General features: G+C 39.3%; 1 protein-coding gene across 7 annotated transcripts in view; it reads right to left on the reverse strand.

Annotated features, from left to right (window-relative positions):
- EGF (epidermal growth factor) overlaps positions 1-23,299 on the reverse strand; it is a 184,477-nt gene that overhangs the window by 25,158 nt on the left and 136,020 nt on the right. For all 7 annotated transcript variants that reach the window (XM_056564635.1, XM_056564618.1, XM_056564592.1 and 4 more), the window contains 4 exons: positions 22,900-23,016; positions 15,814-15,939; positions 1,231-1,378; positions 68-229 (listed from right to left, as the gene is read on the reverse strand). In XM_056564635.1, the coding sequence (XP_056420610.1) occupies positions 68-229; positions 1,231-1,378; positions 15,814-15,939; positions 22,900-23,016 (553 nt within the window). The remainder of the gene's footprint in view (positions 1-67; positions 230-1,230; positions 1,379-15,813; positions 15,940-22,899; positions 23,017-23,299) is intronic.

Below are 23,299 nucleotides of genomic sequence, written 5' to 3' on the forward strand. Positions count from 1 at the left end.
CAAAATAGTTTGTAATGTCAAACCTTTCAAACAGAATAATAGCTAGAATAATTATGAGTGTAGTCACCTGTAATAGTATACTGCGAAAAAAACAAGTCCCAGAACAAGGAGGAGGACAATCACTGAAACACTAATGGTGACATTGCGAATCTTTAGCTGGGTAGTTTGCCTCTCCAACCACTTCAGATCCTCAGTCTGACATCGCTCGCCAAAATATCCTGGAATACAACTGAAATACAGTGCACAAATAAACACCTGCCAGGCATGTCAGTCTGCATAAGGACAATATTGCTTGTCATAGGTACAATTTCTTATTTACATGTATCACAATGCTGTAGTACTATTGAATAGTGTCTATGTTGGTTCATTTTTATAAAACTTTTTCATAAAGAGAGTTCATCATCAACATAATTATAAGTCTATATTTTTTGTACTGGATCCATATCCTTGCTAAAATAACAAGCTAAAATATTATTAGCACCAATCTCAACAGGCAAGAGGGTGATTGTAAGCCCAACAGCACCATCTACAGGCCACATTGGACATTCATAATAAAAAAATGTTTTTTTTTTTTTTGTTTTTTTACAAAATTAAGAATTAAACATAAAAGTAATAATATTAGTTAGGTAAATTGAAGTGACAACTGCAGATAGGATTATATTTGTTTTTGTCGAGTATTCTCATATAAAGACAATCACTAGGAACTCTTCTCATGGTACTAATGTAATATATGTAATAGTTAACTATTGGAATCCGCAGGGTTTGGAAAATATATAGTGATGATGTCAAAATTTCTATTCAGGTATTTGTGTTTCATAGTATGATGGGTGACATGCAGTATGATCACCATTATAACTGCTTTACCCTGCTTTCCTGGAATACTGAATAGTAATTTTGCCTAGCTATAATAATAATATTTATTTATATAGTGCTAACAAATTATGCATCACTATACAGTTGGAGGGTACAATTAAAGAAAAGTATCAGACATTACAAAATGACACTGTAAATATTCTAACAGGTGGAGTGAGGACCTGTTCCCAAGAGCTTACAATCTATGAGGGATTCAGCTATAAGACAACAGAGGTGACTGCACTGCAGAACTTCTATTCTATTTAGGGATATGGGAAAGAAATCTGGCTGGTGAACTGTTAATGCGGAATCATAGGCAACATTTTTACAGCCATCATCAATGAATAAATCTTTATATTAGCGATTTACACAACTTACACACAAGCATATTCGTCTAGATCCGGGAAGTATCTGCACGTTCCATGGAAACAGAAATGATCATGGGAGGCAGGACATTCCTTTGTGTGACTCCTTCCTGATGTGTCATTTACGGTCATATTAACAGTGCCTGCAGTTGTGAAGGACTCTGAAAAATTATCCATATGAATATAGGTTATACAACGTAATAAAGGAGCGCCACTTTATAGTATGGGCAATGTGTTTCTGCAGGTAAAGTATAAATACAGCTTACAATGTACTGCATGAAATCATAGCATACAGGTGTAACTGTATAGACCATTTCACTTTTTGTTATTGTTTGTGCATCATCTCTAGAGCACAGTCAGCTAAGGCTTCTTTCACACTGTCGCTAAGCTCCGCTAAAGGGAGTTCTGTTACAAAATGACGGAGTTAAGCGGAGAAGAAATGACTGCATGTCTGGTATTTTCTCTGCTCAAATCCTCCAAAATAATGGACACCCAACAACCCCATGCAAAGTCAATGGAATCTGTCAAGACCCAGCAGTGTTCGTTGTGCTCTAACTCGTTCAGGGTCCGTTAAGCGGGGGGAAAAAAGAGCCTAACGGACCCTTAATGGGATGGAGCATAGCGGTAATGTGAAACTAGCCTAAGTCCCATGTAGCATCCTATCCTACACATGGTTATATATCAGATGACACAGAATTGCTTCATGTCTTATTGAGTAACAAGACATGTTTGTCCATATTTAGTCATTTGGATCTTGTTTTTTGTTAATGCAAAGTTCATGTAGAAACTTACACTCAGGTTGTGTGTGGTATTGCAGCTGAGTTCCACTAAAGTAAATGGAGCCGACTTGTAATACCACACACAACCTGAGGACAGGTGTGGTGCTGTTTTTGAAAGAAAGCAGGCATGTTTTTCTAATCCTGGATAATCTCTTTATTGTTCAAGATAGAAGCAATGGAAAAGTAGCTCTATTATTTGTTTGCAACCAGATGCAATAAAAAAGATGCAATAAATAAAGCAGCCCGCTCAACTTGGACACTGTGTAGTGACCACTTCAGAATAAGATAACATCAGTTTAGTTCTCCCTAGTGTTTTAAGTTCTTACAGATAAATAAAGATTCAAATTCATTTAGTTTTATAGACAAAAAATGCAGCATAGCAAGCTACATGTTGTATAAAGCAAACTCTATTACATCTCCTCCTCTTCCTGAAAATGTGTTATATTCTAATAATGCAGTTCAATATACATAAAGCACATACATAATTTATACCAACAGGACTGCACTTAGTACACACCAGACAAGACACACTCCAGGCTGAAAACAGAGCTCCAGACAGAAGAGGAGTTAGGCTAAGTGCATGCAATTATTCAGATGACTTAAATAGAGAAAACACAGGAACAAAGACAGAAAATAGTAATATACGCATAGAACAATAATAATAGTAACAATATACTCCATTACATAGTGGAATTATATTTGCTTATTAGTTTAATACATGTGGTTATTCCATTCTAAATGGAATTGTTCTGGATCTGACTTCTCTAACTTAATCAGCGAATATTGAGGAGGGAGAGCCATGTTCACCCAGGCAATAGCTGTTTATGTATTGCATGGACATGCTGGATCAACCTGAGCATCTCCCTTCTAGACCCTGTGTGATGCCCATGTGCCCTATTAGGGTGTATCATCAAGGTCTGTTGTCATAACACAATGCCTTTTGCTATTTATAATTTTACATTTTGGGATAAGCCAGAGTATTCCAGTAGAAAGAGAGAAGTGCTCATGCCGCTGTACAGAACACTGGTGAGACCTCACTTGGAGTATTGTGCGCAGTACTGGAGGCCGTATCTCCAGAAGGATATAGATACTCTAGAGAGAGTTCAGAGAAGAGCCACCAAACTAGTAAATGGATTGCAGGATAAAACTTACCAGGAAAGGTTAAAGGACCTTAACATGTATAGCTTGGAAGAAAGAAGAGACAGAGGGGATATGATAGAGACTTTTATAAACATAATGGTAAAGAAGGAGAGCATATTTAACCTGTTGGAGACGAAGGGCGTATGCATACGCAATTGCATCCTGGTACTTAAGGACGAAGGGCGTATCCATACGCCCGTGGGAATTTCGGTCCCCGCCGCGCACCGGGCAGGGACCGGACCGCGTTGACTGCTGATATCTATCAGCAGGCACCCCGTGCAAATGCCCAGGGGGGTCATTAGACCCCCCCATGTCGGCGATCGGCGCAAATTGCAAGTGAATTCACACTTGCGATTTGCGCCGATTCCGGGTCATTACGGGTCTATGGTGACCCGGAATATAAGGGGGATCGCGGGTGTCTAAGACACCCACGATCCCCCTGTAGCGATAGGAGTGAGGTGGCAGGGGTGCCACCCCTCCTATCCCTGCTATTGGTGGTCTAGACGCGACCACCAATAGCAGATCGGGGGCAGGGGGGGTTTACTTTCGTTTTCCCTGTCCTAGCCACCAACAATAGGCGGGCCAGAACAGGGAAAACGAAGAGGAGCGGCGCCGAAGATCACTTACCCGTCCAGAGGCAGCGGAGCGACGGTGATCGGTGGGCGGTGACGGAGATCTACGGGCGGCGTGTGGCAGAAGAGGACGGCTCCCTGGATGCGACGGAAGCCATTAAGTCGCCTAGCAACATCTAGAGGGCTACAGTCTGAGACCTCTATAGTGGTCTCTAGACTGTAGCCCTCCAGATGCTGCCAAACTACAACTACCAGCATGCCCAGACAGCTGTTTGCTGTGTGGGCATGCTGGGATTTGTAGTTTTGCAACAGCTGGAGGTCTACAGTTGAGAGACCACTGCACAGTGATCTCTATACTGCCCTCTAGATCTTGCAAAACTACAACTCCTAGCATGTCTACACAGCTGTTTGCTGTCTGGGCATGCTGGGAGTTGTAGTTTTGCAACTTCTGGAGGTCCACAGTTTGGAGATCACTGTTCAGTGGTCTCTAAATTGTAGCACTCCAGATGTTGCAAAACTGCAAATCGCAGCATGCCCAAACAGCAAACAGCTGTCTCGGCATGCTGGGTGTTGTAGTTGCGTACCACCAGCTGTTGCATAACTACATCTCCCAGCATGCCCTTCTGTGATCAGTACATGCTGGGAATTGTAGTTTTGCAACAGCTGGAGGCACACTGGTTGGAAAATACTGAGTTAGGAAACAGAACCTAACTGAAGGTTTTCCAACCAGTGTGCCTCCAGCTGTTGCAAAACTACAACTCCCAGCATGTACTGACAGACCGTGCATGCTGGGAGTTGTAGTTTTGCAACAGTTGGAGGCACACTGGTTGGAAAATACTGAGTTAGGTAACAGAACCTAACTGAAGGTTTTCCAACCAGTGTGCCTCCAGCTGTTGCAAAACTACAACTCCCAGCATGTACTGACAGACCGTGCATGCTGGGAGTTGTAGTTTTGCAACAGCTGGAGGCACACTGGCTGGAAAATACTGAGTTAGGTAACAGAACCTAACTGAAGGTTTTCCAACCAGTGTGCCTCCAGCTGTTGCAAAACTACAACTCCCAGCATGTACTGACAGACCGTGCATGCTGGGAGTTGTAGTTTTGCAGCAGCTGGAGGCACACTGGCTGGAAAATACTGAGTTAGGTAACAGAACCTAACTGAAGGTTTTCCAACTAGTGTGACTCCAGCTGTTGCAAAACTACAACTCCCAGCATGCATGGTCTGTCAGTACATGCTGGGAGTTGTAGTTTTGAAACAGCTGGAGGTTTGCCCCCCCCATGTGAATGTACAGGGTACATCCACACGGGCGGGTTTACAGTAAGTTTCCTGCTTCAAGTATGAGCTGCGGCAAATTTTTCGCGGCAGCGCAAATTCCTAGCGGGAAACTCACCGTAACACGCCAGTGGGAATGTACCTTAAAAACACCACACTAACACCTAATAAAGAGTAAAACACTACATATACACCCTCTTACACTGTCCCCCCCCCCAATAAAAATTAAAAACGTATTGTACGGCAGTGTTTCCAAAACGGAGCCTCCAGCTTTTGCAAAACAACAACTCCATGCAGCTGGAGGCACCCTGATTGGGAATCACTGGCGTAGAATACGCCTATGTCCACCCCTATGCAATCCCTAATTTAGTCCTCAAATGCGCATGGTGCTTCCTCACTTCGGAGCCCTGTGGTATTTCAACGAAACAGTTTAGGACCACATATGGGGTATTTCCGTACTCAAGAGAAATTGCACTACAAATTTTGGGGGGCTTTTTCTCCTTTTACCCCTTATGAAAAGGAAAAGTTGGGGTCTACACCAGCCTGTTAGTGTAAAAAAAAATTTTTTTACACTAACATGCTGGTGTTGCCCTTTACTTTTTATTTTCACAAGAGGTAAAAGGAAAAAAAGACCCCCAAAATTTGTAACGCAATTTCTCCTGAGTACGGAAATACCCCATATGTGGGCGTAAAATGCTCTGCGGGCGCATAACAAGGCTCAGGAGTGAGAGCGCACTATGTACATTTGAAGCCTAAATTGGTGATTTGCACAGGGGTGGCTGATTTTACAGCTGTTCTGACATAAACCCCAAAAAATAAATACCCATATGGGACCCCATTTTGGAAGCTACACCCCTCACGGAATGTAACAAGGGGTACAGTGAGCATTTACGCCCCACAGGTGTCTGACAGATTTTTGGAACAGTGGTCAGTGAAAAGGAAAAATAATTTTTTTTTGTTTGCACAGCCCACTGTTGCAAAGATCTGTCAAACGCCAGTAGGGTGTAAATGCTCACTGTACCCCTTATTACATTCCATGAGGGGTGTAGTTTCCAAAATGGGGTCACATGTGGGGGGGTCCACTGTTCTGGCACCACGGGGGGCTTTGTAAACGCACACGGCCCCCGACTTCCATTCCAAACAAATTATCTCTCTAAAAGCTCAATGACGCTCCTTCTCTTCTGAGCATTGTAGTTTGCTCGCAGTGCACTTGACGTCCACACATAGGGTATTTCCATACTCAGAAGAAATGGGGTTACAAATTTTGGGGGGCATTTTCTCCTATTACCTCTTGTAAAAAAAGTAAAATTTGGGGAAAAACCTGCATTTTAGTGAATTTTTTTATTTTTTTTTTTATTTGCACATCCGACTTTAACAAAAAGTTGTCAAACACCTGTGGGGGGTTAAGGCTCACCGTACCCCTTGTTACGTTCCTTGAGGGGTGTAGTTTCCATAATAGTGTGCGATGTGGGGTGGGGGGTTGCTGTCCTGGCACGATAGGGGCTTCCTAAATGGGACATGCCCCCCAAAAACCATTTCAGAAAAACTCACTCTCCAAAATCCCATTGTTGCTCCTTCGCTTCTGAGCCCTCTAGTGCACCCGCCAAACACTTGACATACACATATGAGGTATTTTCTTACTTGAGAGAAATTGGGTTACAAATTTTGAGAGATTTTTTTCCTTTTACCCCTTGTAAAAATTCAAAAACTGGGTCTACAAGAACATGCGAAGATTTTGAATTTTCTCCTTCACTTTGCTGCTATTCCTGTGAAACACCTAAAGGGTTAACACACTTACTGAATGTCATTTTGAATACTTTGAGGGGTGCAGTTTTTCTAATTGGGTCATTTATGGGGTATTTCTAACCAGAAGACCCTTCAAATCCACTTCAAACCTGAACTGGTCCCTGAAAAATTCAGATTTAGAAAATTTTGCGAAAAATTTGAAAATTGATGCTGAACTTTGAAGCCCTCTGATGTTTTCCAAAAGTAAAAACATGTCAACTTTATGATGGAAACATAAAGAAGACATATTGTATATGTGAATCAATATATAATTTATTTGGAATGTCTATTTTCCTTACAAGCAGACAGCTTCAAAGTTAGAAAAATGCGAAATTTTAAAAATTTTCATGAAATTTTTGCATTTTTCACCAAGAAATGATGCAAGTATCGACGAAAATTTACCACTACCATAAAGTTGAATATTTCACAAAAAACAATCTCGGAATCAAATTTATAAGTAAAAGCATCCCAGAGTTATTAATGCTTAAAGTGACAGTGGTCAGATTTGCAAAAAATGCTCCCATCCTTAGGGTTATAATTGGCTCCGTCCCCAAAGGGTTAAAAGAAAAAAAAAACTACCACAATAGGACATAGCTTTATATTAGAGGGAGATAGTTTTATGCAGTAATATCAGGAGGTATTACTACTGAGAGAGTAGTGGATACATGGAATAGTCTTCCTGTAGTAGTGGTAGCTGCAAATACAATGAAGGAATTTAGAGGTGTACTCTGTCGAAAACCATCTTATCCTCTATCCAAAGAATAGGGGATAAGATATCTTTTCACAGGGGTCCCACCGCTGGGGACTCCCGTGATCTCTGGCACAGCACCCCAGTCATCCGTAAACAGAGCGAACTCTGCTCCGTACTGAATGACTGGCGACTACAGCCGCCACGCCTCTTCCATTCATGTTTATGGGAAGAGGCATGACGGCGTGATGGCCACGCCCCCTTCCATAGCCATGAATAGAGGGGGCATGGCGTGACGTCACGAATGCTGAAGCTCCAAGCTTCTGTGTTCCCGATGAAACCACGGCCGCCTTGCCGCTGGGGACCCCCGTGATCAGACATCTTATCCCCTATCCTATTTATAATCACACAAAATGGAAACTAAGTGGAAAATGGGAAGACATATGCAGTAGGAGACGTATGAAAAGCTTATTAAATATGTAACAATATGTTGGCTCCAGAGTAAATTTTTGTTGGTTAACCAACATCCCTATCTGCACTTAGGTTTCTCACTGTCAGGCCCTTCTGCAACATCTTCCCCATGCAGTTAACCGAAGTTCCTGGAAACACATCATTGTATGTATAGTACAAGTGTAAATCTCTAGTGTGGTTTTGCATTAAACTATTGTGTGCATTCACTGACAACTGCCAAGCAATGGCTTCCAGTTAATACTTTAGAGTGTCTGGGATCGCACAAAAGGGGAAAGTAGTGTATAATCAGCAGAGAGAACCTTAGATCAGATTTATCATCTCTCCTGACCTGTGTGTTGTAGTAAATATAAAATAACAGTTCTGAAGCATTACTTCATTAGTCTGTTAGGGTCTATGCATACTATGGAATTTCTGCTCGGAGAAACTCTGGGCTGCGATTCCGAGGGAGGTCAGCACTAGGACCGTGTGGACACAGGCGGTCCCCATAGATCCGTTAATTCTGTTCAGTATTTTGCTAAAAGAATTAACATGTTCATTATTTTGATGGATGAATTTCAGCGGCTAGAAAAAATAGAATTTCTCCACTCGGAAATTCCGTAGTGTGCATGGGCCCTTATTCTCCTGAAAATAAATAAATAAATAAATTATTATACAACTGGATATTACCATTACCCTTGTTAATATACTAATATACTTTAGGACTGGGTGTAGGGAGGGTCTGACACTCTAAGGGTACGTTCCACACAGGTTTTTCTGCCATTTATTTTGGAATACTGCTACTGCAGCTTTTAAGCTAAAGTCAGATCCAGTAGGAAGATCCAGGATCCAGGTGGATCCAGAAGGAAGTATAAGTCCTTGTGTTATTTTTTGGCTCAATGGCAGTTTTTCAAAAAACACCAGAAAAAAAAAAAAAGAAAAGCATTAAAAAATTATAATAATACTAAAATATGCATTAAAACTGCAGGGGATGTAAGTATTTCCTAGAGCTGAGAGGTCAGGAGAGGACAAGTTCTCTTTACATCCTACATAGACTATTGTGTTAACAGTGCCCATGTACCACAAGCATCGGGAAAGCTTCTGGCATATGCGGTAAAAAAAAAAACAGACAAAACTAACCAGAGAGGAAAAAAATAGTTGTTTTGTCCTTGATTCTTTTTTTTATTTTTTATTAAGGAATAGCACTATAACATGCAGAATAATGTATTAAATACTGTATGCTTCATGGTTTATGTTTTTTTGAAGGAGGGGGTGTTATTGTTTTGTTTTCATTTTTTTGTGTTTTTAACATGGGAGCCTATGTATGATGGATGATAGGGTTTGGGGTATCTATAGTAGGTGTATGTTGGAGAAACAACCAATGTATACTTTCAATGGATACTGTGAAACACAGTATGAATGTAGCCTAAGAAACGTTCTTGGTTTTGTCAATCCCTATAGGTAAAATAATATGTTATATAAGTGGATACCATATTCAGGCGCTATGATGGATGTTAACTAGTTAAAGGAGTGCTCCGGTGCACACTTTTTTCATGTTATCCCGTCCGGCCTGCAAAATAAAAGAAAACACACTTTCTCTTACCTGTCAACGAGCCCCTGGAGCTCCGGTACAGGTGTTCGGTCCTCGGGCTGTATTCTTCTTACTTCCTGTTAGCCCGGCTCGTCACACGGAGCTTCAGCCTGTCACTGGCCGCAGCGATGTCCCGCCTCGGCCAGTGATAGGCTGAAGCTCCGTGTGACGAGCCGGGCTAACAGGAAGTAAGAAAAATACAGCCAGGGGACCGAACACCTGTACCGGAGTGTACCGGAGCTCCGGGGGCTCGTTGGCAGGTAAGAGAAAGTGTGTTTTCTTTTATTTTGCAGCCTGGATGGGATAACATGAAAAAAGTGTGCACCGGAGTACTCCTTTAACTCCACAGAAGGACCTCTTGTAGGGCACGCTGAGATATCTAGTGTATGTGGAAATTTCAATCTTACTATGATCAGGGGTAAGACATGCAAATAAGTCATGAGGAAAGTTTCAGCTATTAGCCATGCCAGAAAACACTGCACCTAGAATAAAATATCACCTCGTAGTGCCATAATGTAGGCAAAACATATGTATCTGCTTATAATGCAGTATGCCTACAATATCAAGAATGTGGGGGAGATTTATCAAAACCTGTGCAAAGGGAAAGTTGCTGAGTTGCCCATAGCAACCAATCAGATTGCTTCTTTCATTTTTAAAAGAGTCCTCTGAGAAGTGAAAGAAGCGATCTGATTGGTTGCTATGGGCAACTCAGCAACTTTCCCTTTGCACAGGTTTTGATAAATCTCCCCCAGTATTCCGTATTAAAAAAACATGTTACCCAATGTTTCCCAACCAGTGTGCCTCTAGCTGTTGCAAACCTACAACTCCCAGTATGCTGGCATGCTGGGAGTTGTCGTTTTACAACAGCTGGAGGCACACTGGTTAGCAAACACTGCTCTAAAATGTGGCAAAAAGTTAGGAAATGTTTACAGAAACATCTGGATTTGGAGACAATACAACATAAAATGTTAAGAAATACATTCACAGTTTTACATTGTATCAGTTTACAATGAATTCATCAACAGCATTTTCCTGTCTATTATAATGGCGAAGTGCTACATCTAAGTGTCATCTCCATGACCCTCATGACTATTCAACAGGACCAGTTATCTGATGGGTTTAACAACTGGGTCACTGTTGATTTGAGCTTTGTATTCATAAGAATGATTTCCAATAAATCCATGGACGTGTTCCATTCTTGTCCTTTTCTTCCTCAGCTGGCATAGGAATCAGAGAGAAATGCAGATATAAGCACTGAAGATTTTTAGCATTAGCCATTGATCTGAAAGCAGAGCCGGCAATTGTGGTACCCTAAGAGATCTCTAAGCATACGCTTAGACATTACCCATAGTATGCATACCAGTGAAATATATACAGCAGTGGTCTCCAACCTGCGGACCTCCAGATGTTGCAAAACTACAACTCCCAGCATGCCCGGACAGCCAACGGCTGTCCGGGCATGCTGGGAGTTGTGGTTTTGCAACATCTGGAGGTCCGCAGGTTGAAGACCACTGATATACAGATTACCACAGATATAGGAAATGCATTTAATCAAAAATGATAGCCTTTTGGGTGTAGTGATACGAGTAAAGCAATATGGTGGTACATGATTGACTAGACAACATTAACCCATTAACGACCACGGACGTAAATGTACGTCCTGGTTTGGCGGGACTTCCCGCACCAGGACGTACATTTACGTCCCGTGTATGACCGCGAGCATCGGAAGGGTGCTCGCGTCATACACGGCAGGTTCCGGCTACTAGCAGCAGCCGGGGACCCGCCCGTAATGGCTGACATCCGCGATCGCGCGGATGTCCGCCATTAACCCCTCCGATGCCGTGATCAATACAGATCACGGCATCTGGGGCATTGCGGCACTTTGATTGGAGGATCGGATCGCCCACAGCGCTGCCGCGGGGATCCGATCATCCAGCATGACAGCCGGAGGTCCCCTTACCTAGCTCCGGCCGTCTCCCGGGGTCTTCTGCTCTGGTCTGCGGTCGAACAGACCAGAGCAGAAGATCACCGATAATACTGGGCAGTGCTGTGTCCTATGCATAGCACTGCACAGTGTTAGCAATCAAACATTTGCTAAAGATAGTCCCCTATGGGGACATAAAAAGTGTAAAAAAAAAGTTGAAAAATGTAAAAATAAAAAGTAAAAAAAAAGTGAAAAATCTCCTCCCCCAATAAAAATGAAAATGGTCTGTTTTTCCCATTCTACCCCCAAAAACATAATTTTTTTTAAATAAACATGTTTGTATCGCCGCGTGCGTAAATGTCCGATCTATCAAAATATTATGGTAATGATCCCGTACGGTGAATGGCGTAAACGTAAAAAATTACAAAAGTCCAAAAATGCTGCTTTTTTGTCACATTTTATTAAAAAAAAATTTATAAAAAATGATCTAAAAGTTTTATATATGCAAATGTGGTATGTAAAAAAAGTACAGATGACGGTGCAAAAAATTAGCCCTCATACCGCCCTATATACGGAAAAAGTTATAGGTGGTCAAAATAGGGCGATTTTAGATTACTGATTTTGTACAAAAAGTTTTAGATTTTTTTTAAGCGGTACAAAAATATAAAAGTATCTAGCCATGGGTATCATTTTAATCGTATTGACCCACAGAATAAAGAACACATGTCATTTTTACCATAAAATTTACAGTGTGAAAACAAAACCCTCCAAAATGTGCAAAATTTTGGTTTTCATTTAAATTTCCTCCCTAAAAAATATTTATTTGGGTTCGCCGTACATTTTATGGTAAAATGAGAGGTTTCATTACAAAGTACAATTGGTCACGCAAAAAACAAGCCCTTATATGGGTCTGTAGATGGAAATATAAAAGAGTTATGGATTTTAGAAGGCGCGGAGGAAAAAACTAAAAACGCTAAAATAAAATTGGCCTGGTCCTTATGGTGAAAATGGGATTGGTCATTAAGGAGTTAAAGCCCATTGCTTTACCAATACTGTTTACCATGTTTACAGTGAGAGACCAAAAAGTTCCTCAAATTACATGTATACTTCTGTGTATACAGGTTTAGGATTAGGTTACCCACTATGTTCAATGGCCATCTGAGATGCGATGTCTCATGGTCACTAACAATAATCAACACCAGAAAAACAGACCATGTAAGACGAAACTACCAGAAAATATTGAAAAGTATAAATCTTTATTTGAAAAACAATCAATTTGTTAAAAACAAGTAAAAGACATTTAATGGTACAACAAACAAACGCCCCCTGCGAAAACGCGTTTGGGGTAGGAGGTAAGAGGCATTGCTCTCTAGGGTGCATGATTTCCATCAGATACCTGTTTCTTGATTGGTTTACCTCTAGGTGGTTTTTGTAATATGTACTGACTTATATCCAGTGATTATGTCCCTGTACTTATGTCATTTGCATAGTAATACTGCATATACCTTGGGCAACATTTATGTTCTCATCCTCCACTCTTCTGCCTGAGCTCTTGTTTGTTGTACCATTAAATATTTTTTTTACTTGTTTTTAACAAATTGATTGTTTTTCAAATAAAGATTTATACTTTTCAATATTTTCTGGTAGTTTCGTCTTACATGGTCTAATTTTTTCGGTGTTGTGTATACAGGGATTAGTTTAGGGGCCGCGTTTAAATAAGTAAACCATTACCTCAGGTATTCGAAAAACCTTGAACCTGTGCAGCTAGAAAGACCTGCCAGATCAGGCGTGTCACTGGAGACATTTCTATGTCTGGGCATTGAAATTCTAACACATTAGACTATTTTTAGGAAAAAAGAATCCACAGAGGGGGAAAAAAAGGGAAATAAAGACAATGGGGGACATATATCATTGTTTGCTTTAGTAAGCAATTTCTGAAGTCTTTTTTTTTCTTTAGTTTTGCTTATGTGCTACATAATTATCATACTATCACAGGGGTTTGATAAATTTGGAGCACATAAGCAAAACAAAAAAGTCGCAGCTGAGAATTTTGGGAGACTTTTTTTGCGACTTTTTACATTTACTCACATAGGGGATTTTTTTCCTCCAGGCCAGACCTGGATCAGACTTGCAACTTTTTGTAAGGGGTTTGCAAATTTTTTTTTTTGCCTACATGCGACTTTCGCCCATCATAAATTTGTGACCACTGCAAAGTGAAAACTTAAAGGGTACCTCTCATCAAATAAACTTTTGATATATTTTAGATTAATGAATGTTAAATAACTTTCCAATAGCATGTTAATGAAAAATTTGCTTCTTTCTATTGTATTTTTCCCGATCAGTCCTGTCAGCAAGCATTTCTGACTCATGCTGGAGTCCTAAACACTCAGAGCTGCCAGCCTGCTTTGTTCACAGCCAAACAGGCTGTGAACAAAGCAGGCTGGCAGCTCTGAGTGTTCTCCTTTGTGAACAAAGCAGACTGGCAGCTCGTAGTGTTTAGGACTCCAGCATGAGTCTGAAATGCTTGCTGCCAGGACTGGTAGGGAGACCCCTAGTGGTCATTTCTTCAAAGGGGAAAATTAAATAGAAAGAAGCATATTTTTTAATAACATGCAATTGTAAAGTTATTCTGCATACATTAATCTATAATATATCAACAGTTTTTTTGATGAGAGGTACCCTTTAAATTTGCTTAGGTAAGGCTGTTTGTAACTTTTTGCTTACCCACAAAAGTCGCAGAAAAAAGTGCTTAGGCACATATGCGACTTTTTGTTCGCCTGGCGTAAGCAAAAATTAGGCTCTAAGTACTTTCATAAATGTCCCCTATTGGGACCAAATATCAATGTGCTTCATTAAATGGCATAATATGACCAGAAAACTCTCAATACAAGTTCTTCCAGCACAGTATGTGTGTGAGGAGACAACATAGAAATGCATACTCCTTTGCAACTTTCCCAGTAAGTGAAGAGCAAGAACTCACCAAACAACAAAGTTAAAGGGGTACTCCGGTGAAAAACTTTTTTTTTTAAAATCAACTGGTGCCAGAAAGTTAAACAGATTTGTAAATGACTTCTATTAAAAAATCTTAATCCTTCCTGTACGTATTAGCTGCTGAATACTACAGCGGAAATGCTTCTCTTTTTGAAACACAGAGCTGTCTGTTGACATCATGAGCACAGTTCTCTCTGCTGACATCTCTGTCCATTTCAGGAACTGTCCAGAACAGCAAACTGGTGCCAGAAATCTTAATCCTTCTAGTACTTATTAGCTGCTGAATACTACAGAGGAAATTATTTTCTTTTTGGAACACACTGCTCTCTGCTGACATCATGAGCACAGTGTTCTCTGATGACATCTCTGTCCATTTTAAGAACTGTCCAGAGTAGGAGAAAATCCCCATAGCAAACATATGCTGCTCTGGTCAGTTCCTAAAATGGACAGAGATGTCAGCAGAGAGCACTGTGCTCGTGAATCAGCAGAGAGCACTGTGTTCCAAAAAGAAAATAATTTCCTCTGTAGTATTCAGCAGCTAATAGGTACTGGAAGGATTAAGATTTTTTAATAGAAGTAATTTACAAATCTGTTTAACTTTCTGGCACCAGTTGATTTAAAAAAAATATATGTTTCCCGCCAAAGTACCCCTTTAACTTAAAGTCGATGCCTATTGTAATTTATTTTAATTTGATGTCATACAGGAAATTATGTTTGTGCTATTACACCTTTTTTTGTATTATGTCACATATACTGTGGGCATTGTTTCTGTTTCTTACACCTGATGAATGGGCTAACCGAGCCCAGAAACATGTTGTGTGTTCATAATAAATTATCCTTTATATTAACAGTTACTTATTATCTTCCTTGCAACTTTTATCCATATTACAGACATAGAAATTCAGCCATAACATGTGTGTCTGAAAAGGTCTTTATTTGCAAATGTCCTGGATTACTTTCTATAGAATATTCACTTCATAGGGTGTGTGCCCTTCCATTGATATTAGGGCGGCGAACAAAGCTGATTCAAAGTCTAACTATGTAAATCAGTGTTTGCCAACCATTGTGCCTCCAGCTGTTGCAAAAGTACAAGTTGTAGCAGAGAGTTGTAGTTTTACAACAGCTGGAGGCGCACTGGTTGGAAAACATTGATGTAAATGTAAAGCTCCATAGACCTCAATAAAGATACTATATGAGCAACAGACATAGTGCTATTATAATGTAGCAGAGGTGGGACTGGTATAGGGGTAGGAATACCTACAAAAGCAATGTATGAAAAGCAAACAGTTCATAAATATTAAAAATCAACAAATTTTCTTAACCATATCCACCAATGGATTTCTATGAACACAGGCATACAAAACAACAAAGAGCATTTGTGCAGTTTTTTAAATGTTCTCACTTACCACTGCACTCAAGACCATTTCCCAGAAAACCTTCCATGCATTTGCAGATATAACCACCCTCCATATTAATACATTCTGCTCCGTGTAGGTCACAAGCCGTAATTTGTAAAAGGCATTCATCAATATCTGAATAAGGAGCAATAAATGACATTCTATTAGCATAAAAAAAATTATAAATGCGCTTGAGTATTGTATACTATGACAGCAAATATAGCATCCTTTTTTACTACCAATATTTACAAACTCCACTCAAAATACTGAAGCATTTCCTCTACACTAACAACAAATGCCTAATAACATCATTTTATAGGTTTATAAACTCAGGACATTAAGTGTGGATTGTAGTGGTCCTGCAATGACCCCAATAGGTTAACTCTTCCCAGCAATCAAGGATATCAAAATATTGTGCAAAGGAAAAGTGCTTAAATAATACATAACTTTTATTATTTATGTTTCTAAAATCAATCTAGCAGTGATCAAACATTTGTATCGCCTACACCTCTAAAATATGGTTCCATCCACAGGCAATTGGTGCGGCCAGTAAATGGTCTATAGTATCTTAGGTACATTAGAGTAAAAGCATGTCCCTGAGCATGCTCAGCTAGGTAGAGTATACTCCAGAAAGATCTGGCAGACACTGGAGTTGTGGTACACTATTCCACTATAAAGAGATACTTGTACAAATATGGTCTTCATGGAAGAGTCATCAGAAGAAAACCTCTTCCTCACCACAAAAATCAGCGTTTGAACTTTGCAAATGAACATAGAGACAAGCCTGATGCCTTTTAGAAACAAGTTCTGTGGACCTATGAGGTTAAAATTTAGCCAGTGGCACAGGGAACATCTCACGAGTAGAAGGAAAAATGGATTCAATAAAATGTCAGCAAATTTTGGATGCTAACTTGATGCCATCTGTGAAAAAGCTGAAGTTAAAGAGAGGATGGCTTCTACAAATGGATAATGATCCTAAACACACCTCGAAATCCATGGGGGATTACATCAAGAGGCGTAAACTGTAGGTTTTGTCATGGCCTGCACAATCTCCTGACGTCAACATAATTGAAAATCTATGGATAGACCTTAAAAGAGCAATGCGTGACAGACAGCCCAGAAATCTTAAAGAACTGGAAGACTTTTGTAAGGAAGAATGGGCAAAGATACCTCAAACAAGAATTGAAAGACTCTTGGCTGGCTACAAAAAGCATTTACAAGCTGTGATACTTGCCAAAGGGGGCAGTACAAGACATTAACTCTGCAGGGTGCCCAAACTTTTGTATGCCATTTTTTTGTTTTCTGTTATTTTGAAAGTGTAAATGATGGAAATAAAATCTAACTTTTGTTGACATATTATAAGAATGTCTAATCTGTAATTCGATGCCTTTTGGAGGTTTTTCCATCTTTCCTTGGCTTCTTTATGCACATTAATACAAATTTGTACCTGGGGTGCCCAAACTTTTGATCCCCACTGTATTACTACAAATGTTAGGGTTTGCATGTCAGCTATTTTTAACAGAAGAAAGTTCAATGAAGGGTTTTTACTAAAAATTTTACTAATATACAGCACAGTGTTACTGAGAGTTTACATTCCACTCTCACAGTATGTTTCATTTACAGGAGATCTGTGCTGTATTTGTTATGAAATGACACATATGTATGTGTGATATTAAATGATGGAATAACTTGTCTCGCTCAACATTAATTATCTCAAGGACTAAATTCAGTCAAATACATTTCCATCAGACATGATCAGCCTATTTTTTCATTGTGTCAAACAAAGGATGGGAATCATCTGCTTTAATGATTTTATTTAAGGCTAAAGAATCATAGTGGATAAAATGGACACTTGCACTCTGCTGTTTGTGAACAGTATCTTCAAAAAAATCAAGTAGGTAATATAAGTAGTCATATGAATGCATAATAGCTTAAATGGGCACTGTCACTTTACAAAAATACTTTTGACACATTGGACCTTGTCGGTTAGGTTTTTTCTTTTCAGTGTACTCTTCTTTTTTTTCCTTGTGATTTACTAATCTGTCGCATGTGTCGGTTTTTTTTTGTACCGCACGATATTAAATTCTGTCGCACGGGAATAAAAAGTGTCGCACTGGAAAAATAAAAATTAAACCAAATAAATAAAGTAAAGTTACTCTGCACAAGGATGTAACTTTACATTCATGATTGTTAATGGGTTAACAACCCAAAAGTTTTTAAAAAATATATATATTAATAAAAATATATAAATTAAAAAAATCTATTACATAATTTAATCATAAAAGCGTTGAGGGGTTAAAAATGCTTTTAAAGTATAAAACAAGTAATTTAATCATGAACCACAATGGTCAGCTGTCCCTTCCTCAAAAACACTCAATTTTTCCATTTTCACTCGACCCCTGGGCTGTCAGTTTTTCAGAGTTGAGAAATCACACTTTTTTCAGAGTGATTTCGCAATTACTCTGAGTGATTTTTACATTTTGTCGGGTTAACGCCCATTTTTGAGTAAACCACGCCCATTTTGTGGGTTAAATTAAACTCTCCGAGTGTTTTTGAAAATGTAGTGGGCGCAGATTTGGTCGCATGCGGGATGCGATCAAATTTTGGGCGCAATAACTGAGAAAAAACGTTGGTTCTCCTTTAGTAAATGAGGGCCATTATATAGACAAGTTTTGATCAGTTGGGGTTCAGATTGTATGTTCAGATTGCATCCGATATCTAGAACAAGCTTACAGTGTAAGTCTATGGGATGCTTTTGGTCAGCTGCACTTTTCTTCCTGCTCGTTCTAACAATTGGTCAGGGTCTGAACACTGAAACCCTGACCGATCAAAACTTTGGATGTGCCTTTAGGTCATGATAACAATGTTTTTAAAGGGACAGGTTCACTATTTATCTAATTTTTTTTTAAAAGGGCATCAAAATGTGACATCCCTAATTACACAGAACAGAACTAAAGAAAGTAGGAGTCACTTTTAGACATATAATCAAATGTAAATGTTATTGTAAATGTAAATGTTATAATCAAATGTAAATGTTATAAAAGGGAGGAAATTCTACAAATGGTGGAACAATGAAGCAAGTAGCAGTAGCCACAAATATATAATAAATTCAAGATAGATATGGGTATATAACAATATATCAGGGGGGGGGGGTGCTTAGATCCACACTCACATGCATACAAAAGTACTAGAATGTATAGATCAAATAAAAAAGCATAAGATAATTTTATAGGACAAGGACTTGTTTGTGAGGAACCATAGTTTTTTTTTCTTTTTTCATTACACTATTTTTATAGGTCACACAATAATAAATACATTTATGAATTAAATCCGCACATTATTACATACTGTACATGATCCTACGTTCATGCTTTGGAACTTAGCAAGGTAGCAATTTTCCTGTAAATATCAGCCTTCTTATGTATTTTAATAGATCTGTACATTCAATCTGATATATACCCTTATCCGTCTTGTATTTATTATACATTTTTGGTTATGGGGTCCCTGGGGTGTCTCTCGATTGTCCCACTGTTTGTATGAATGTTCTCCCTATTCTTTAATTTTATATTTCTGGTATCAATAAATTCTAAAAATGTAATTGGTATAAAGTGCAACTGTCATGAAATCTGGGTGCTATACCCGCACACAGACTTTGTACTGTGTGCAGGTGGTGGGTATAGCAATTTTTTTACCTAATATTTGCAGGCTTTCATGACCTCAAAAAATACTTTTGATCACAGCCACTGACAGTCGGATAGGCATATCGCGAGGTACGCGATACCCCGCTGCCGCCACGCCCAACCCCTGCATGTCAGCGCTGGGACTGCTGTGTGATTGACACACAGGTCTCAGCGCATGCGCCCTTCAGTTTCGGATACTAGGGGCAGAGAGAAAGCGCTCTCTCTGAACCTAGCACTGCACAGGAGGAGGCACTGAGGAGGCATACGGGAGCAAGTGCTTGCTGGAGGAGCGAGTGCTTGCCTGGATAAAATGCGGTGGCGCGCACGTTAGATGAGCTGAAAGGCGCAAGCGCTGGGACCAATCACACAGCTGTCCCAGCGCTGACATACAGGTGGTGGCCGTGGCGGCATGGCATCATGTACCTCGCACCACGCCTATCCGACTGTTAGTAGCTATGATCAAAAGCATTTTTTGGGGTGATGAAAGCCTGCAAATATTAGCTAAAAACATTGCTATGCACACCACCTGCACACAGTACAAAGGCTGTGTGCAGGCTATTGCACCCAGATTTCATGACAGTTGCGCTTTAACCTCTATGGCAGGTACTCAAGGGTGGTTTAGGTGAATGGTTTTTCTACATCTTTAATTTGTGTGGTGATATTGTGTATGTGCACCAAATTTATTAAATGGTTTCATAGCGTTTGATAAATATGGTGCTAGTACATATTTCTGAGGAATTACACTGAAGCACACTATTTTGTATGATTCCTCCTGACTTTTTAACCCATTGCGTAATTTGGGCAACTATTTTTTTTCTGTCCACAGCTAGTTTTGTTACCCAGTTCTGGGGTAGTGTACGTTTTCAGTTAAATGAGGGCATTTCACTACGCTTGCGAGTCCCACTTCATTAATCAGACATCACTGCAAAATGAAAAACCAAAAGTGTGTACCTAAGTCATTTTAGTAAAAATTGGAGCATCAAAAAGCCTGTTTGCAAAACAGAGACCTTTCTTGTTGATTTATCTACAACGAAAAAAGCTCTAAACCTGTTGATAAATCCCCCTATATTTTTGGGCCACGCTGAGAATTTTCCATTGTTGTCTTCCCTATGAGCAAAGAACTTTTGACCCTGGGAAGCCCAGGGTCACTGAAACCCTTATTATCTCCCACCCCTAAAATTTAACCTTTATTCATATATTATTAAAAGAATTTATAAGGTGAGTGTATAACTTAAAAAATACGGGCTTGTGTGTGCTTAATAGTATTGTTTGTATTTACTGTGGAACTGCAGTCCACATATGGACCAATTCATTTACCAGTGATAACTGGATGAAATACAAACAATACTATTAAGCACACACAAGCCCGTATTTTTTAAGTTATACACTCACCTTATAAATTCTTTTAATAATATATGAATAAAGGTTAAATTTTAGGGGTGGGAGATAATAAGGGTTTCAGTGACCCTGGGCTTCCCAGGGTCAAAAGTTCTTTGATTAATTTTCACCCTAACCCATCCTGGGAATCGGTTGTTGCGGCTTCCCTATGAGCCTTTCCTTTTTTCACCAGCTCTCCACCCATCACATTTTTTGTACGTTTATTGTTTGAAAAATAATAAATAAGCTATTTTGGACAATTTTTTATTTTTTTTCAAAACTTTAATTTGTTAAAGAAAAAGAGTATTTTCATTGTACAAGATAGAAGCTATAGTATAATATGAATCATTTTCTACTACCATTATATTATGCTTAATTTTTTTTTTTAAAGTGGGGTCAACAACATTTAAAAAAATGTATTAATTTCAGCCCTATCTCAAGGAAAGCATGAGCAGCTAAAGTTGGCTGAGGTACTACATACCCTAAAATGGTGATTTGTATTAAATGTCAGTGACACTTAAAGGATTACTGCAGTCTTAGATGCAATCTCTTGTAGGGGGAACTGACATTGCCGCGGCTCTCCATGGCTAATGCACGTGTCGTCAACCTCACTGGGGTCGAAGACACGTCCCCTTCATACAGCTATATGGAAGAGGTGGGAATGCATGAACACTGCATCTCCTCCTCTGGATGGGGATGGGGCAGAGCAAGGGCCCCGTACAGTAGATCGTGGGGGGTCCGAACGCTGGGATAGGGGATAAGTGTCTAGAACTGCAGATCTCCTTTTAATAGAAATGTAATTTGGTGATGCACTCTGCATTTCTGAAAGCCTGGAATAAAATGTATTGCTTGTTAAGAGTGCTTAACATACTTTACCTACTATAAGGGTTTGGTTCTTGCAGTGTAAAATAAAAAAAACTGCTGTAAAATACTTATAAAAAGCCACAGTCTTTCAAAAATTCTTAGCCAGTGCAGACGGACAGACTTCAAATACACCAGAATTATCACAGTGTATCAGGCTGTTTGATAAATCTGTTGCATCTGTGGACTGTCTAGTTTAAAGGGGTACTCCGGTGAAAACCTTTTTTCTTTTAAATCAACTGGTGGCAGAAAGTTAAACATATTTGTAAATTACTTCTATTAAAAAATCCTTCCTGTACTTATTAGCTGCTGAATACTACAGAGGAAATTCTTTTCTTTTTGGAATGCTCTCTGATGACATCACGACCACAGTTCTCTCTGCTGACGTTATTATAATAATAATAATAACACTTTATTTATTGTTGTCCTTAGTGGGATTTGAACCCAAGTCCCCAGCACTGCAAGGCAGCAGTGATAACCACTGAGCCACCATGCTGCCCTTAGCATACATCTGCTATGCATGGTTGCTAAAATGGACAGAGATGTCAGCAGAGAGCACTGTGTTCGTGATGTCATCAGTGTTCCAAAAAGAAAGGAATTTCCTCTGTAGCATTCAGCAGCTAATAAGTACTGGAAGGATTAAGATTGTTTAATAGAAGTAATATACAAATATGTTTAACTTTCTGCCAACAGTTGATTTAAAAGAAAAAAGGTTTTCACCGGAGTACCCCTTTAAGCTTACACTATTAAACATGCACCAAAATATGTAGTGCTTTTCGTTGAATTTAAAGCCACCCCTTTCCCACTAACCCTTCCCCCTGGTTTACCAACACTACATTCCTTTTTAGGACCCAGTGAATAAGTGTAAAAAAAAAAAAGTGCAAAAAATGCATTGTAAATTTAGCGGAAGTCCTATAAGTTATTAGCACAAATTGTGCTAGAAAGTCACAAAAAATGTTGATAAATTATAGTAAATTAGTGCCATTGTTTTAAAATAAGGCAGTAATTCCAATGTTGTAATCATGTTATTTTTTTATACAATGACTGCTGCTTTACCATAGACTTTAATGAAACACATTATTATTTTATACCTCTTTTACTGCCATTTTTGATTTTACAATGTGTGAGCTCAACCTAAAAATAATGTCATAAAGAATGAATTGCCAAATGTCTTTACCATTACAGGTCCTTCCATTTCCAGTATAGCCTTCCAAGCATTGGCATCTTGGTCCATCTTCTGATAGCGCACAGCGTGCATTGATATCACACTGGATGTGTACACAGAAACGCTCATCTGTTTGGAGAACAAAGTTAACAGCCTCACAAATCTTCCAATTACACACAACAGGTGCACCTACTATGTGACCTTTTAAAATCACTTTTTCAGGTCAATATGGATTATTCTTAAAATACAATCATGGCAACTAGTTATTAGAGTATATAGCTGTCTATAGTTTCCAACTAGGAAAGATTTGGCTAGATTAAGAGTGTGAATCCCTAGCTCAGGTCTATACCGCAAATAAAACAACACAGATTTACTAAAGTCTCTATATGTGTAAATGAGCAACCCATCATTA

The sequence above is a fragment of the Hyla sarda genome, chromosome 1, assembly GCF_029499605.1.
Source record: "Hyla sarda isolate aHylSar1 chromosome 1, aHylSar1.hap1, whole genome shotgun sequence".
Classification (NCBI taxonomy): domain Eukaryota; kingdom Metazoa; phylum Chordata; class Amphibia; order Anura; family Hylidae; genus Hyla; species Hyla sarda.